This window comes from Panthera pardus, unplaced genomic scaffold (assembly GCF_024362965.1).
Source record: "Panthera pardus isolate Hobbes unplaced genomic scaffold, ASM2436296v1 HiC_scaffold_6, whole genome shotgun sequence".
NCBI classification, from domain to species: domain Eukaryota; kingdom Metazoa; phylum Chordata; class Mammalia; order Carnivora; family Felidae; genus Panthera; species Panthera pardus.
The window spans coordinates 10,687,558-10,702,398 of record NW_026526991.1 but is presented as its reverse complement, the minus strand read 5'-3'; the positions used below and the strand labels follow the sequence as shown (position 1 = coordinate 10,702,398).

Below are 14,841 nucleotides of genomic sequence, written 5' to 3'. Positions count from 1 at the left end.
AGAGACTCCCAGGAGGTCATCATGACATTTCCAGGGTCAGAATGGAGCTGCACAGAGGATCTTGTGCCAAAACCTAATCATGGAACACACAGTCGCCATCCCCTGAACCCCAACCCCAGGACTGTCCCTCACCCTAACATGTGCCAAGCCTTTTTCCCTAAGGGTGCCCACCTCCTAGGTATGAGAAAAGAACAAATTGGTGGCCCATTACCGGCCCAGAATTTCTCAGTAAGGAGCCCAAGAAAGCACCCTGACATTTTTACAGCAGGGATGGAGATGCACAAAGGGATCCTGAGCCCACACCTAAGCCTGGCCCGCACCAGCAGCTGGCCCTCGAACCCAAAGCCTAAGCCTGATCCACACCCTCACAGGCGGCCTCAATTCAACCCTACAGGGATATCATGGCACAGCTGGCCATTCAGCCCCTGCCACTTCCCAGGACTCAACACTAACCCTAGTCGTGGCTTGGCCCAAAGGGGTTTCCACTTCCTAGGGAAGAATGGAACATTCTGAGGAACATTCCGAGGAAAGAATGGATTTGAGACCCATGACCTGTGCAAAATCATTCAACGAGGAGCTCAGGAGTTCACCATGACATTTTCAAGGCAGGGATGGTGCTGCAGAAGGACAATGTCAACCTGTGAACAGTCAGTGTGGCCATCAGCAAGAGATGGAATGCTGACCAATCCATCTGCCAAGAAGCAAGACCTACTTCTAGGGAGGATGGACCCATCTCCCCCATAATTACTGGTGGAAGGAGGGGGGTGATTAATGAATGCTAAGGAAGCAAGTAGGTGTTCACAAGCAAGGTGTTCTTTCTTTCCAGGTGAGGTCTCAGAACCACCAGCAGCATCCCCCTCACCTGGGAACTTGTTGGACCATGGAGTCTGGATGCCCACCCTCTGCCTTCCAACTCAAAATTGGATTTGACAAGATGCCCAGAGTGTGGGATGGTGGCCGACCCCTGGCAGGGCAGACAAGAATGTGCAGAGGTAGACTGGGTGGTTCATATGGGAGCAGAAAGTCAATCTTCATAGCACTAATTTGCCGCTGGGAGTCAAAGGCAAGTCATCAGCCAAGAGAGATGTAAAGAAACAGGGTGTGCCCCTGGAAGAGAGTAGTTTAGACAAGAGAGAGAGTGGACCATGGCCACAGGCATGGATGACTCATCCTTACTGACACATGGACACATGGTGAAGACCATGCATGTGTCCCTAACCCATAATGCTGGCAATTTCATCCACCTGTGCATACATTTTAACCTAGATGTGAAAGTGGGGTGTCTGATGCAAGCTTGGGAGGATTGCAGAGCTTGTGCAGTCAGTCCGGTCGAAGGAGGAAGGCAAAACAGTGGTTGAAATTATGCATGAGCTCTGCAGGGGAGGAACTCGCTAGGGACAAGGGGACAGGCAGGAAGGAGCACAAGACTCGGGGCTCTACACTGTCATGGATTCAGGGATGTGGGAGAGAAAGCTGAAGCATGGGGGATCACACAGGATATGGTGCACTGGAAGTCAAGCTCAGAGACAGTGCATCTACAGGTGGCGGGGCCATCATCCTAATGCCCTGGCTGCCACACTCAGTGGTCTTCAGCACCTGTTCCTGACCCACTTCCTGCATCGAGATGTAGTGTGACCAACACACATCAAATTGGGGTTGAGCCATCTCAGAAAACAAGCCGGACTACAACTGCATATCCTGCTAACAATGCAATTATTCACTTTTTGGAAAAATAAAAACCTAATTGCATACATTAAAAGACTGAATAACATAAGACAGTAGGCAATAAAAGATGTGATTTGACTGGAGTGGGAGATTTTCTGGTTGTTCTGTCCAGATTTCTAACTAGTATTTTAATTATTTTTAAACAGTTAAATGAGTGTATGTTGCCTACACAAGCAACTAGCTCAGAAAGAGGTCTTCCTGGAGGGAGCTGTGACAAATCTGAGCAAGTTAGCCCAGAATTTAAATACTGTGGACCAACCACCATGTGGTTAGTGCTTAGCCCAGCCTCCGTCCAAGTGAAAAAAATACAATTTAGCCAAGTGGAAGAGGGAATTTGCTAAAATGATGAGTATGACCTTCAGGACTCCTGTAACCACAGCACCCACATCACGTGGCATCTGGTCTTCAGTGCCCTTTACAAACTTGTCATTAATTCTCCCAAGGGCCCTGCAATGTTGGAAGTACAAGAACTACTGTGGGGTCAGCACTCAGGACTGAGGAGCTGGAGGGCAGGTCTCCCCTGGAATTTCAGCTGGCAGGGGTGGGGGAGGCCAGGCAGCCCAGGAACAGGAGCGGCCAGCAAACCCAGCAGAGAAGTTAGGGTGACCCACTTGCTCCTGCCCACAGTGTGCAGGCACCCGGGTACAGTGGGAGGCACAAAGGGGGGGCGGGGGGTGACCCTCACAGGTCTGGTGGGTGGAGGGGGGCCCTGAGTCCCACATTGGGCCTGCCCAGCTGCAAGAGGGCAGAGCACAACAAACACTCCCTGGATGGCCAAGCCTGTTCATTGAACTGAAGACGTAGGCACCACATCAGAACATTCCTGAACAAAGTTTTTGAAACCGTGAGGGGCCCAGGCCTGAAGAGTCCTCGGGACAATCGAGAGCAGAGGCACCGATGGAAACCGGACTGCTGAAGACAGTCCCATGGAAGTCTGATAGTTGGGAGACTCTTGTAGGGGATGATGTCACTGTCAGCTTGACTGGACCACAGGTGCCCAGGTGTGTGCCAAACAGCATCTGGGTGCATCTGTGAGGTGCTTCTGGGTGAGGTTCGCACCTGGATCTGCCCTCCCCAGTGATGGTGGGCCTCGTCCAGTGCACTGAGGCCTGAATACGGCAGAAAGGGGAGTAAACCCCTCTCTGCCTGGCTGCTGAGTGGGACCCGGTCTTCTCTACCCCCAGACCAGAATGTGCACCTGCTGTGCTCGTGCTCTCCAGCCTCCCGGCTTGGGTTCTGACCCCCCACCACCAGCTCCTGGGTCTGCAGCAGGCCGGCTGCAGGTCAGGGGGCTCCCAGCCTCCACAGCCACACAAGCCATTCCTCATATAGTACACACAACAGGTACACACACATATCCACATACATACACACACACACACCATATATACACACACACACAGGTACACACACACCCCCACACACATGCCCCACACACATACACCACATACACACACTACACACACAACACCACACATGGACACACCACACACATACACACATACCACATACACACAACACCACACACACACACACAACACACACGCACATACACACAGACCACATACACACAACACACACACACATGCACACACACCACCAGCTCCCAGGTTTGCAGCGGACTGGCTGCAGGTCAGGGGTTTCCCAGCCTCCATAAGTGTACGAGCCAATTCCTTAGAGTACCCACACAGGTACACACACACATGCACACATACTACACATATATGCACACCACACATATACACACATATACACACCGCACACACTACCAGCTCCCGGGTCTGCAGTGGGCAGGCTGCAGGTCAGGGGGCTCCCAGCCTCCATAACTGTGTGAGCCAATTCCTTGTAATATAATATGTTATGCTTCCCTGGAAAACCCACACTGAGACACTCATGTCCACTGTAAAAGACAAGAACCAAAATTATATTTGCAGTACTTCCCCAATTTTCACAATTTTATGTACATAAATACATACATACACATGCATGAGACAGTTTGGGAAGAAACACAGCAAAATACCCTGGTGGTTAAAACTGAGTAGTGGGAGTCTGAAGAATTACTTTTTCTTTATCCTTTATTCTAATTTCTATATGTGGTGTGAGCATGATTTACTTTTTTCAGAAAATAATAAACATTTGTTTTTTTCTAAATTCATACTATCCACTGTTAAAGACATTTATTTACAACCATCACAAACATGGAAACCACCCAGTGTCCATCCACTAGTAAATGAATAAACAAGAGGGAGGACTGTCCATACAAGAGACCACGTGGACACAAGCAGATCGCTGGTCCGCGTCCCCCCACATCACAGTGAAGTTCAGATGTCCTGCAGAGAGCGAATGTCCTGTCCATGACCCCAAAGTCAAGAACAGGGAAAGCTGGTGGACAGTAAGGGAAAGCAGATGTTTACTTGTCTGGCATGGGGTGAGGGGGTTACTTGGAATGGACATGAGGAGACAATGGGGGTGAAGGAAATGTCCTGGATCGTGGAGGTGGTCTCACAGGTGTGTACTTCTGTCAAAACTCACCAAACTGGACATTTTAAATCCATGCAATTGACAGTATGAACGCTATGCCTTAAAGTGCTAATTTTTTATAAAAGCAAACATTTTCTGGTTATAATTAAGTAATTGGATGAATGCATGAATGGATGAGTGAAATCCAACATTGCCTGGCATCTTTCTGAGGAGCCACCTGCACAACTTGTGGGTCCTGCATGGTGAGTCTGCCCCAAATTCCAGGGTCTCGGGCTGCACCCACACCCTGGCTGCCCCAGAGGCCTCCTTTCCTGGGAGGGGGGGCTCTCTGGCTGGGAAAGTCTGTCCCTGGGGGCAGCCTTCCCCTCTGGCAGCTGGGAGTCAGCAGACAGGACGTCCCGAGGTGTGGTCCAGGCTCTCAGAGGGTCCCAGCAGGATGGACAGTTACCCACAGCTGAGATCTGCTTCTCCCCCGCCACCTTGACAGCCAGCTACCAGCACATGATGTCCTCCTGTGCTCAGCCCTTTCCCCCCAGGATTTCAGCCTGGGAGGAGGGAAGGGTATCTTTCAGGGTGCAGGTCACTGGAGCCCACTGCTGCTGCAGGCCAGGGCTCCAACACCCAGGCAGACCCCTGATACAATAAGGAGCAAACATGGGAGCAAGCCGTGAGACATGGAAGAGAGGGTGCCAGGCCTCTTGTGCCCACCCAACCCCACACACTCATTCCAGTGGGGTCCTGACACGCGCAGCCAAACAGGCCTGACTTACACAAAAGACACAAGAACAGTAACCATCTGCATCATGTCAACATCTGGCGGGATTATGTGTCAGCCGTGCATCTCAGGCTAATGCCCATTCGCCACTGGTTTGGTGGGTTTGGGGACTTTTCTGATAAATGTTGTTTCTTATTTAATTTCATTCCTTCCAAAAGTGATGATTAGTTAGAAGCACGATGTTATGAAAAGAAACATACCATGGTATGTTCTTTTTTTTTTTTTTTTTTTTTTTTTGGTATGTTCTTAAACAATGCAAGGGTTAGGGCATCAACCCCCCATACAGTCAAAACCCCAGGAATAACTTTTGACTTCCCCAAAACCTAACCACTAATACTAATAGCTACTCTTGAGCAGAAGCCTTACCGATCACATCAACAGTCGATTAGTATATATTTTGCATGTTATAAGTATCATATGCTGAATTCTTGCAATAAAGTAAGCCAGAGAAAAGAATATGTCATTGAGGAAATCATAAGGAAGAGAAAATATATTTATAGGACTGTAGGGTATGAATTTTTTTTTAAATCCACATATAAGTGGACCCGCACAGTTCAAAACCCCATCCATTTCATCTGGATAGACCTTCCAAAGTCTCTTCAGATTGAGAATTACTATTTTAGGGGAGACTGGGTGGCTCAGTAGGTTAAGCGTCTGACTCTTGATTTCAGCTCAGGTCATAAGCTCAGGGTTATGGGATCTAGCCTCAAGTCAGGCTCTGCACTGAGCATGGAGCCTGCTTAAGATTCTCTCTCTCTCTCTCTCTCTCTCTCTCTCTCTCTCTCTCTCTCTGACCCTCTCCTTGTTCATGCTCTCTCTTTCTCAAAATAAATAAATAAACATTTAAAAAAGAACGACCAGTGGGTGATGGGTATTGAGGAGGGCACCCTTTGGGATGAGCATTGGGTGTTGTATGGAAACCAATTTGACAATAAATTTCATATATTGAAAAAAAATTAAATTAAATTAAATTAAATTAAAAAGAATGACCATTTTAAAGGGTGTCCACAGACTTTATAGACCCACTTAGCACAATGCTTATATAAAATTGCTCCCAAACATGTTTATTTTATTATTAGTGAAGGAGATGGGACGCTTGGTTGCAAGTGGCAGAAGTTCAGCTCACAATCGTGGGTCACTTACATCTAAAGGTAACATGCTGCAGGTACAGCTAGATCCAGGGGCTGAGACGCCATTGTTGGGCTTCCTCCTCCCCTCTCTCTGATCGCCTCTGGTTCTGCTTGGGGTTGGTTTCCCTCTCCCGCCACAATGCACAATAATGACAAAGACTCTCTCTCACCATACTGAGAGTCTAATGGGAGGACTACAGTTGGGTCTCATGCCCAACCCGTGAAATTACAACCCCGAACAGGATGGGGAGCCACGACCAGTCAGACCTCGGCCACCTGCCTGCGCCTGGGAAGGGTGAGTCCATCACCTCACAGAACCTCGGGGCTGGGTGGGAGCAGCACCCTGGCGAAAGGATGGTGCTGAGCAGGCAGAACCAGCACAGGTGTCGCTGTGTTAGAGCCACGGGTGAATGTGCAACCACAGTGCATCCTTTGGGGGCACGGCTTGCTGCCGTAATAAAGAGACCTGAAATGCAGTGGCTTAACGAAGGTGGACGTCTCTTTACTTCTAACATAACATTTGCAGAGGTGGACAGGCAGACCGTGGGCAGTGTGGCATCTGCGGGGAGGAAGGGCATGCTCACAGATTCAGTGGGACAGGGAGTGGCACCCATCAGCTCTGTCACATACCATTGACCAGAACTTACTCACGGGGCTGTTTGCAGCTGCCAGGGAAGCTGGGACGTGCAGTTGCCAGCTGAGTGACCACAGGCCCAGCTACAAGTGTACTACATTAAGGAAGGGGAGATAGATAGGAGTGCCAAATTAGGAACTGCCCCCAACGCTCCAGTGTAATTAGCGCCATAATAAACGTACGTGGAAAACTACTTGCCCACTAGCACTCTAAAGTTGACCACGTGCTGGGGAGGATGTGGAGCAGCTGGTGGGGGCAAGAAACGGTACAGCAGCACGCCTCGAGGCAGACAGGCACATGCCCTCTAACCTGGCAGTCCCTCTTCTGGGCGTAGACCCCACAAAATTAAGGGCATATGTTCACCAAAAGGCATGTATAAGAATGCTCATAGCACCTTTATTGTAACCTCAAATTAAGAAACATCCAAGTGGACAGAGGAATCCTGGAGTGTTCACATCGTAGAATGCCACTAGCCACGTAAAAGGAAGGGTTCGTGCCAGGAAACAGATGAATCTCTGAGACACGGTTCTGAATGTCGGGAGTCCCACACAAAAGCGTACAGTCTGTATGTCCGTCTATTGAGTCTGGTTAGAGGCCCCGCCCCGACTGGAGCATTCCCAGTGGGCAGAGGAGGCTGGCAGTGGCACCGTGGCCCTGACAGCCCAGGGCTTGGGTTTCCCTGATACCAACACGCAGGCGGGGCCTGCTGGCCTCCAGACAGGTGATCGTCCAAACAGGGGCAGGTGGCTTTGGCGGGGGGTGGGGAGGCACATTTTTCATTTGTCCTGGTTAATAGGCCAGGTGAGTGCTTCCCTCCAGGAGAAGCTTCCAGATGCCTGCCTGGTGGCCTGACCACTTACACTCACATCTGCACCTGACTTCCACTGCTGGGTCCTGCCCAGTGCGCGTGTTGTTGGCTGCCCCAGGTCCATCCGTTCTGGGGCTGAAGCCCAAGGAGATGCTCCTGTCACCTTCCAAATGTATATGGTGACAGAAGATTTCACAATTCTGGTGGGGAAACATACCAGCCTGGGAGACCCTGCTGACAGGTGCAGCTGAGTCTCAGACACATCGGCACAGTGTTCTGATCCAGATTACCTGGAAGTCGATGTGTGGACTGATCCCCATTTGGGGGAGCTCCCAGAGAGGCTTTTCTTGCAGCTGGCCCTGGCTGCATCCACCTGGCCTCACCTTACTCTCTGGAGGGGGTCTGCAAGGCCATCGATGCCTCCGCAGGATTCTGTTGGGTGGAGACTGGGCAGGAACTCTTTGGATCTCTTTTGTTTCGAAGACAAAGTGTGGGATGTGGGATCAAATGATGGGCTGCTGTTGGCTTCATTGCTCACATTTTCATGTTCTTCCTTCTCTAACCCAAACAAAATCAAGATTTGAAGTTATTTAGGAGCTCTGAACATAGACCATGTCTGAAATAAGAAGCCATATCTAGGAACCTCCCCACCCAACCACACACTCATAGAAGACAAGGGACCTGGAGGGTGTCACATCCACATAGAAGAGGAGGTGGGAAGCTGCCTGCCAACCCTGCGGATTGCGAAAGGCACATGCAGGCAGGAGAGGGTCTGGACGGGCAGCTGTGTCCTAGAGTGGGGGTGGGGCTTTGGGACAATCGACCTCTCCTGGGGTGCCCACATGTCCACAGGTGGGCTGTGGCCCGTGGGACTCCTGAGGCTACCATGGAGGCAGCCGTGCCACTGTGCCTCCTTCTCATGGGACACCTGCTCGGGTAGTGTCCATGGGACAAGCTGGATTCTGAGAGCACCCAGCAGAGGGGCCACATGGGGCCATTTGGAACAAGAGGGGCCTCTCTTGTTAAATTCAGCAGCAGTGAGGGGCGCCTGGGTGGCGCAGTCGGTTAAGCGTCCGACTTCAGCCAGGTCACGATCTCGCGGTCCGTGAGTTCGAGCCCCGCGTCGGGCTCTGGGCTGATGGCTCGGAGCCTGGACCCTGTTTCCGATTCTGTGTCTCCCTCTCTCTCTGCCCCTCCCCCGTTCATGCTCTGTCTCTCTCTGTCCCAAAAATAAATAAAAAACGTTGAAAAAAAAATTTTTAAAAAAATAAAAAATAAAAATAAATTCAGCAGCAGTGAACACTGAAACGCCCAGGGCCTTGGGCATTAGCTGCAGGTCCCCAGCGGCAGGGACTCTCCCTGCAATGGCTGCAAGCCCCCAGGAGGCAAGATACCTTGAAACATGGTGCCCGACCATCTGGGCCATGAGGCATGTGCTTGCTTCTGCTTCCTCACTCCTCTGGGCATTGCCTTCTCTTTCTTAGACTTGAAGCTCCAGGGAAGCAGAGATCTGATGTTCCTCCTCATCCTCAGAATCAAAGTCTCCCTGAACATGGCAGGTGAACAGAGACAGTCTTCACCTGCTCATGCCCCCCTCTCTGCTGCCCCCCTGTGCACCTGCTCTGCTACAGCCATGCCCACCCCCCCAGTGATGTGCACACTGTCTGCTGGGCCCAGGCTGCAGGCACCAGCGGTCAGGTCTCCCTGGGTTAAATGTTGCTACACAGCATTTATGCCATCACGGTGTGAGGAACTGAGATTCACCTGTAGGATGAGGCAAAACGTGTTCCTCAGGATAAGTCAAGGCCAGACCGACCATCACTGCCTGCCAAAATGTCTTTCCTATCTCTGGGAGCTGATGGTGGGCTTAGTGGGGAGAGCTGGGCTCCCTCTCCTTTTCGGTCTCTTGGCAAGTTGCTGAACATTTGCCATTTCTGGTTACCATATCCGCAGTGTGATGTTGTCTGTGCTGCAAGGGGGCCAGGCTGGACAATGAGGTCCCTTCAAGGTAGGGAGCTGGCTGGCCAGAGGGCCTGTGGTGCATTCCCAAGTGCAGAGCTGAACCCCAGGAGGGGCAGGATGCCCAGGGTCAAAGATTCTCGGTGGAGAGCTGAGTGACCAGGCATGGTGGGACCATTTCAACCTCAGTTCTACCAACTGAGGAGACTCCCAGGGGTGCTTGAGGGGGAACCTGAGCCTAGATTTTGGGGGGTGGGCCCTGGAGTGTTGGAGCGGGAGGGCAGGCTTCCTTGAGGTGCCAGGAACGTGTCAGGACCACCAGTGTCTACAGGTCATCAGCAGAGGGAGGGGCTGGTAGTGACAACACATTCTCCTCTGCAAGCCCGTCCTGTATGGCTCTCTGAAGTGGGAAAAGCATGGGGTTGGCATGGGTGACCCTCATGTGGGGCAGGAGTTGGGTGATGGGGCAGGACGATGTGGTACCCAGAGGCCATGCCCTCATGTTCTTCCCTCCCTCTGAGACTCTGCCAGCTCCCGGCCCCCCTGCTCTTCCCCTTGCACCAGTGGCCACAGGCATGGGCCCTGACCCCATGGAATGCATGTCAGGGGCCTGAGGTCAGGTAGGTAGCATGTGGGGGAAGACGAGAAACATCCCGTACTGGTCCCTCACCCCTTGTGGCTGCCGGACCTGATAGATCACTTCCAGTTGCCCCCTCAGTGGTCTGGGAGGATGGATGTCTTTGAAAGACAGTCTTTGTCACAGAGTGGCCCTCAATGTGGGGTCTAGATCTACCAATGTGTCACCCCTGCTCCTAGCTCTGCCGTGGGCCACTGCCACCACTCACCACCTGTTGCCCGAGAGCACACGCACGGTGCAGCTGGGGTATGTGTGCTTGTGTGTATGTGTGTTGTGTGTGTGTGTGCTTGCATGTACATGTACATGCATCTGTGAATGTATACAAATGTGTGCACACCTGAATATACATGTGTCAATGCATGTATACAAATGTGTGTGTGCATGTAACTGTGTCCGTGCATGTAGACAAATATGTGTCCGTGTTCATGTATATGTATCCATGCATGTACACAAATGTGTGTGCATGTGCAGGGGGGAGTGAAGATGGGTGGGTATGTGCAGGGGGGCAGCGGGTGTGTGCAGAGGGGGCTGTTGGGTGCATGTCGGTGGGTCAGGGTTAGGTTTGGGCTCAGGATCCCCTCCTGCAGCTCTATCCCAGCCTTGGAAATATCATGGTGAAATTCTGGGTTCCTTGCCGAAATGTTCTGCACCTCGCCCCAATCCTCGCCCCAAATCCTTTCTTATCTCATACCTCAAAGCTGAGGCTGCTTAGCGCATGAGCCATGGGTAGGGTTAGCATTAGGTCCCAGGAGGCATCATGGACTGAACCACCAACAGTGCAGTGGTCTCCCTGGAGGACTGAGTTGAGGGCACGTGTTTTGGCACATTTCAGACTTAGGGTTTGGGTTCGGGGGCCTGACCATTTGTGGGCCAGGGTTAGGTTTGCCCTCAGGATCCACTTCTGCAGCTCCATCCCAGCCCTGAAAACATCACAGCAAACTTCTGAGTTCTTCACTGAATTATTCTGCACAGGACATGGGCCCCAAATCCGTTCTTTCCTCAGAATTTGGAGGTGGAACAGGCCTGAATGAGGAGGCAGGTCTTGCCTTGGGGTGGGGGGTACGGATGGGACTACAGCCCCAGCTCACATTTTCATCTCAGGGGACCCAGCTAAGCCTCATCCAGACCCCTGCCCATGGACACCGTGAGATAGTAAATGTGCCTTGTTTCAAGCTGCTCAGTCCGCTTAATGTTGTCATGTGCCAAGATCACTGATGCCAGTGTCTTCCCGTGTCTGGGCATATTTACACCCTTCTCTTTGAAAGCCACGTGTGCCCTTGGGAGGTGGTGCCACACCATGTATTAGTCCCTGTGGGCCACAAGGAGACGGCCACCGTGATTTCTCCATCGTTCACAGCGGCCGAGTACGTTCAATGAGGATCCTTGCATGTGTCTGCAGGGATGACTCCACACAGGCTCAGTCACAGGCCTGCACCTGCACAATTCAGGTACACAAACTGCCACACTGCCTCCCCAAAGTGGCATTGTGGTGGGTAGAGTGTCAACAGTGAAGACACCAAGAAGAACAGAAAAAGGATTTCACTGCCTCCACTCTAATCAGGGTCTGCACTCTCTAATTGACAAGCTCTTCATTCCAGCCACCCCTAAACTCCAGCAAGAGACCCCACAGACAAAGCATCCTCTGCTGGAACCCGCACCACACCCTCAAGCAGCAAGGACTGCCCTGAGCCGGCAAGACCCTGCCGGGGACTGACCCCAGGACAATGATGGGCCTGACCTCAGTGCTCCCTTACACTCACCCACCAGCCTTCGCTCCCCCATACATGCACCTACTGGTCTTTGCTGACCCTTGCACACACCCACCAGACTCACTGACCCCTTGTGCCCACCCAGTGCCCTGCATACACGTACATGCTCCCCCGCACGCACCCAATGACCCCCCCTGCACGTACCCGCCTACCTCCCTGCACACATCCACCTGACCCCATTACGCACTTACCTGCCTTCGCTCCACTTACACGCACCTCCCTGCCCCCCACACCCCTGCATGCACCTATCTGTGCCTCTTCACACACCCACCTGCCCCCTGCCCCCTGCATACACCCACTTGCCCCCCGCCACATACCCACCTGTCCCCCTGCTCGCACTCCACCTACAAACACCCACTCACCCCCTGACCCCTGCATGCACCCATCTGCCTCTCTGGATGTACCCACCTGCCCCCTGCCCCACACCCACCTTCCCCCCGCCATGTACCCACCTGTACCCCAGCACACACACGCCTTCACTTTCTGTAGGAACCCACCCACCCCCCTCTGCCCCCTGCATGCACTCACTCCACCTGCATGCAGCCACATGCCCACCAGCACACACCCACCTGCACCACTGTACGTGATCACCTGCCCCCTGCCCCCCTACATGCACCCACCTACTGTTGACATTCTTATTCCCATCCTCCAGCGTTGCTCAAGGGTTGTTGGTACCCACCCATGGATTACTTTTGCAGTAGCCATTGAAATGGGGGACAGTCTGTCCCCATGTCTGTGTTTTGCAAAGTTCTGAGCCTCTGCACAATCAAGTCCCCCGTTGTCTTTTACTGAGGATACCTTTTACAGCTACCTGAATTGGCACTTCAAGACTTCCCAACTCCTCCACCTCTTCCTTCCTTGGCAATATCCAACTCCTGTTAATAGGCCTTTCCAGACACTTGCCCTGTACCAGGTCCCTGTCTACACTTATTTCCATGGTTCAGGCATGCACAATAAGCAAGCACCCCATCAGCCTATTGAGAGCACCTGGGTGCCCTCCAAGCCTGTGGAGCTTGGGTTGGTCTGGAACCCCCTGCACAGCAGGGGGGGACATCACCACCCAGAAGTCTTTTCACCACCTTTCAACTGGCCCAGCTCAGTCCCCGTTTGGAATGGATACCCAATAGGTTCCAGAGCTTGCTAGTATTTATAGCTCCCAGGTATCTTAGTGAGGTATACTCCAGCAGCCCACCAGGCTGAATCCTGGAAAAGCAGTCCAGTCACCTGAAGCTGTACCTTTAGAGAGAAGATGCACACTTTTGTAGGATATGGGAATAGGTGGGTGTCTCGTCCTGGAAACAGCCCACGTCCAACACCCAGCTTTTGAAGACACTTGCCCCGGTTCCGGATGTTCACTACCTGAACCTCTACAGTCCAAGCATACACAGTACGCACCTCCTCAGTCTGCCAAGGTCAGCTGGGGTCCTTCAGACCCGTGGAGGGCAAGCTGGCCACAAACCACCTGCTCGGTTACCTGACTGTTGGAATCAAAACCCCGCAAACACTTCTGCAACAGCGGTTTTAAACTGGTGAAGATCAGTCACAACAGATGCCTGGCTTCTTCAGCCATCAAGGCTCCCAAGTGTCTCTTATAGGAGGATAACACTCTTATCCTCCTATAGTCTTATAGAGTCTAGACACTGGCATCAGTGATCTTGGCACATGACAACATTAAGCGGACTGTTATCCTCTAGACTCTATGACACAAATAGGGTTAAAGTGAAAGGCTGGAAAAGATAGTCCATACAAATAGCAGTGGTGGAGACCTGGTGTGGCCATATCAATATCAGACAAAGGGTGAGAGTGGGGGATTGTCTTCAAGAAGACAGACCTGGGGTTCTTGATTGCTGTAGCAGCCGGGGATCCCTTCAGGCAGCCAGTCCAAATTGGAGTCTGACAGTGTCCATGTGATCCCTTCCGTGTGATATGTATCCCCTCCATGTGATATGTATCCCCTCCATGTGATATGGGAACAAAGGCAAGAAGAAAATGTAAATAACATTAAAGTTATTACCTGCAGCCTACTGACAAATATTTGAGGCAAATACAGAGTATAACATTTCTCCAGGAACCCCATACTGCCCTAATGTTAATGCCTTACTAGAAGAAAACAACCTTAGCTTGACAATAGGGAGGTCTCCAGTATCTTAGGAGTCTTCTTTGGCACATCAAAGTCCTTCTGGGAAACTCTCTGAGGCCTTTACCTCGCCAAGTCCATAGTATATAACCAGTCCAGCCCAGCTCCTCCTGCCCAGGGGTCCTGTCCCCGTGCTTTAATAAAATCACCTTTTTGCACCAAAGAATTTCTTAAGAAGTCTTTGTTGGCCGTGAGCTCAGGACATGCCCCCCCCCCCCCACCACCACCACCATCACCACGACACCAAAACCCCATCACTTCTCATGTTTATTTATTTATTTACTTACTTACTTACTTACTTATTTAAGTTTACTTGAGAGAGATAGAGAGATACAGGGAGAGAGAGGGAGAGAGTGGGAGAGGGGCAGAGACAGAGGGAGATACAGAGAATCCCAAGCAGACTCCGCACTGAGACTGTGGAGCCTGATGCGGGGCTAGAATCCACAAACCATGAATCATGACCTGAGCCCAGTCCAACGCTTAACGGACTGAGCCACCCAGGGGCCCCTCATGTTTATTTCTAGTTTTCGCCTCAAAGTCACTCATAATCGAGGCATCTTTCTTTCAAGTACAGGTTTTCTAAATATTTTAACAAAGAAGAAATGAAACTGCCACGAGCTACTCTGTCACAAATTCCTACACCAAGATGGAAAACACAATCCAGCTGCATTTATCCACGTTGCCCCACTTGAACGTCGCAGGAAGCACACCCCGCACACTCCCGCCGCCCGGCCTCCAGCCCCTCGCGACCCAGCACCGGCGGCGGTTCACCCAATCACCTGAGGT

At 51.7% G+C, this 14,841-nt stretch overlaps 1 protein-coding gene across 1 annotated transcript in view; it reads right to left on the bottom strand.

Annotated features, from left to right (window-relative positions):
* CARD10 (caspase recruitment domain family member 10) overlaps positions 1-3,046 on the bottom strand; it is a 27,039-nt gene extending 23,993 nt beyond the window's left edge. The window contains 1 exon segment of the mRNA XM_019446828.2: positions 2,974-3,046. Coding sequence (XP_019302373.2) covers positions 2,974-3,046 — 73 coding nt within the window.
* Positions 3,047-14,841: the final 11,795 nt, after the last annotated feature.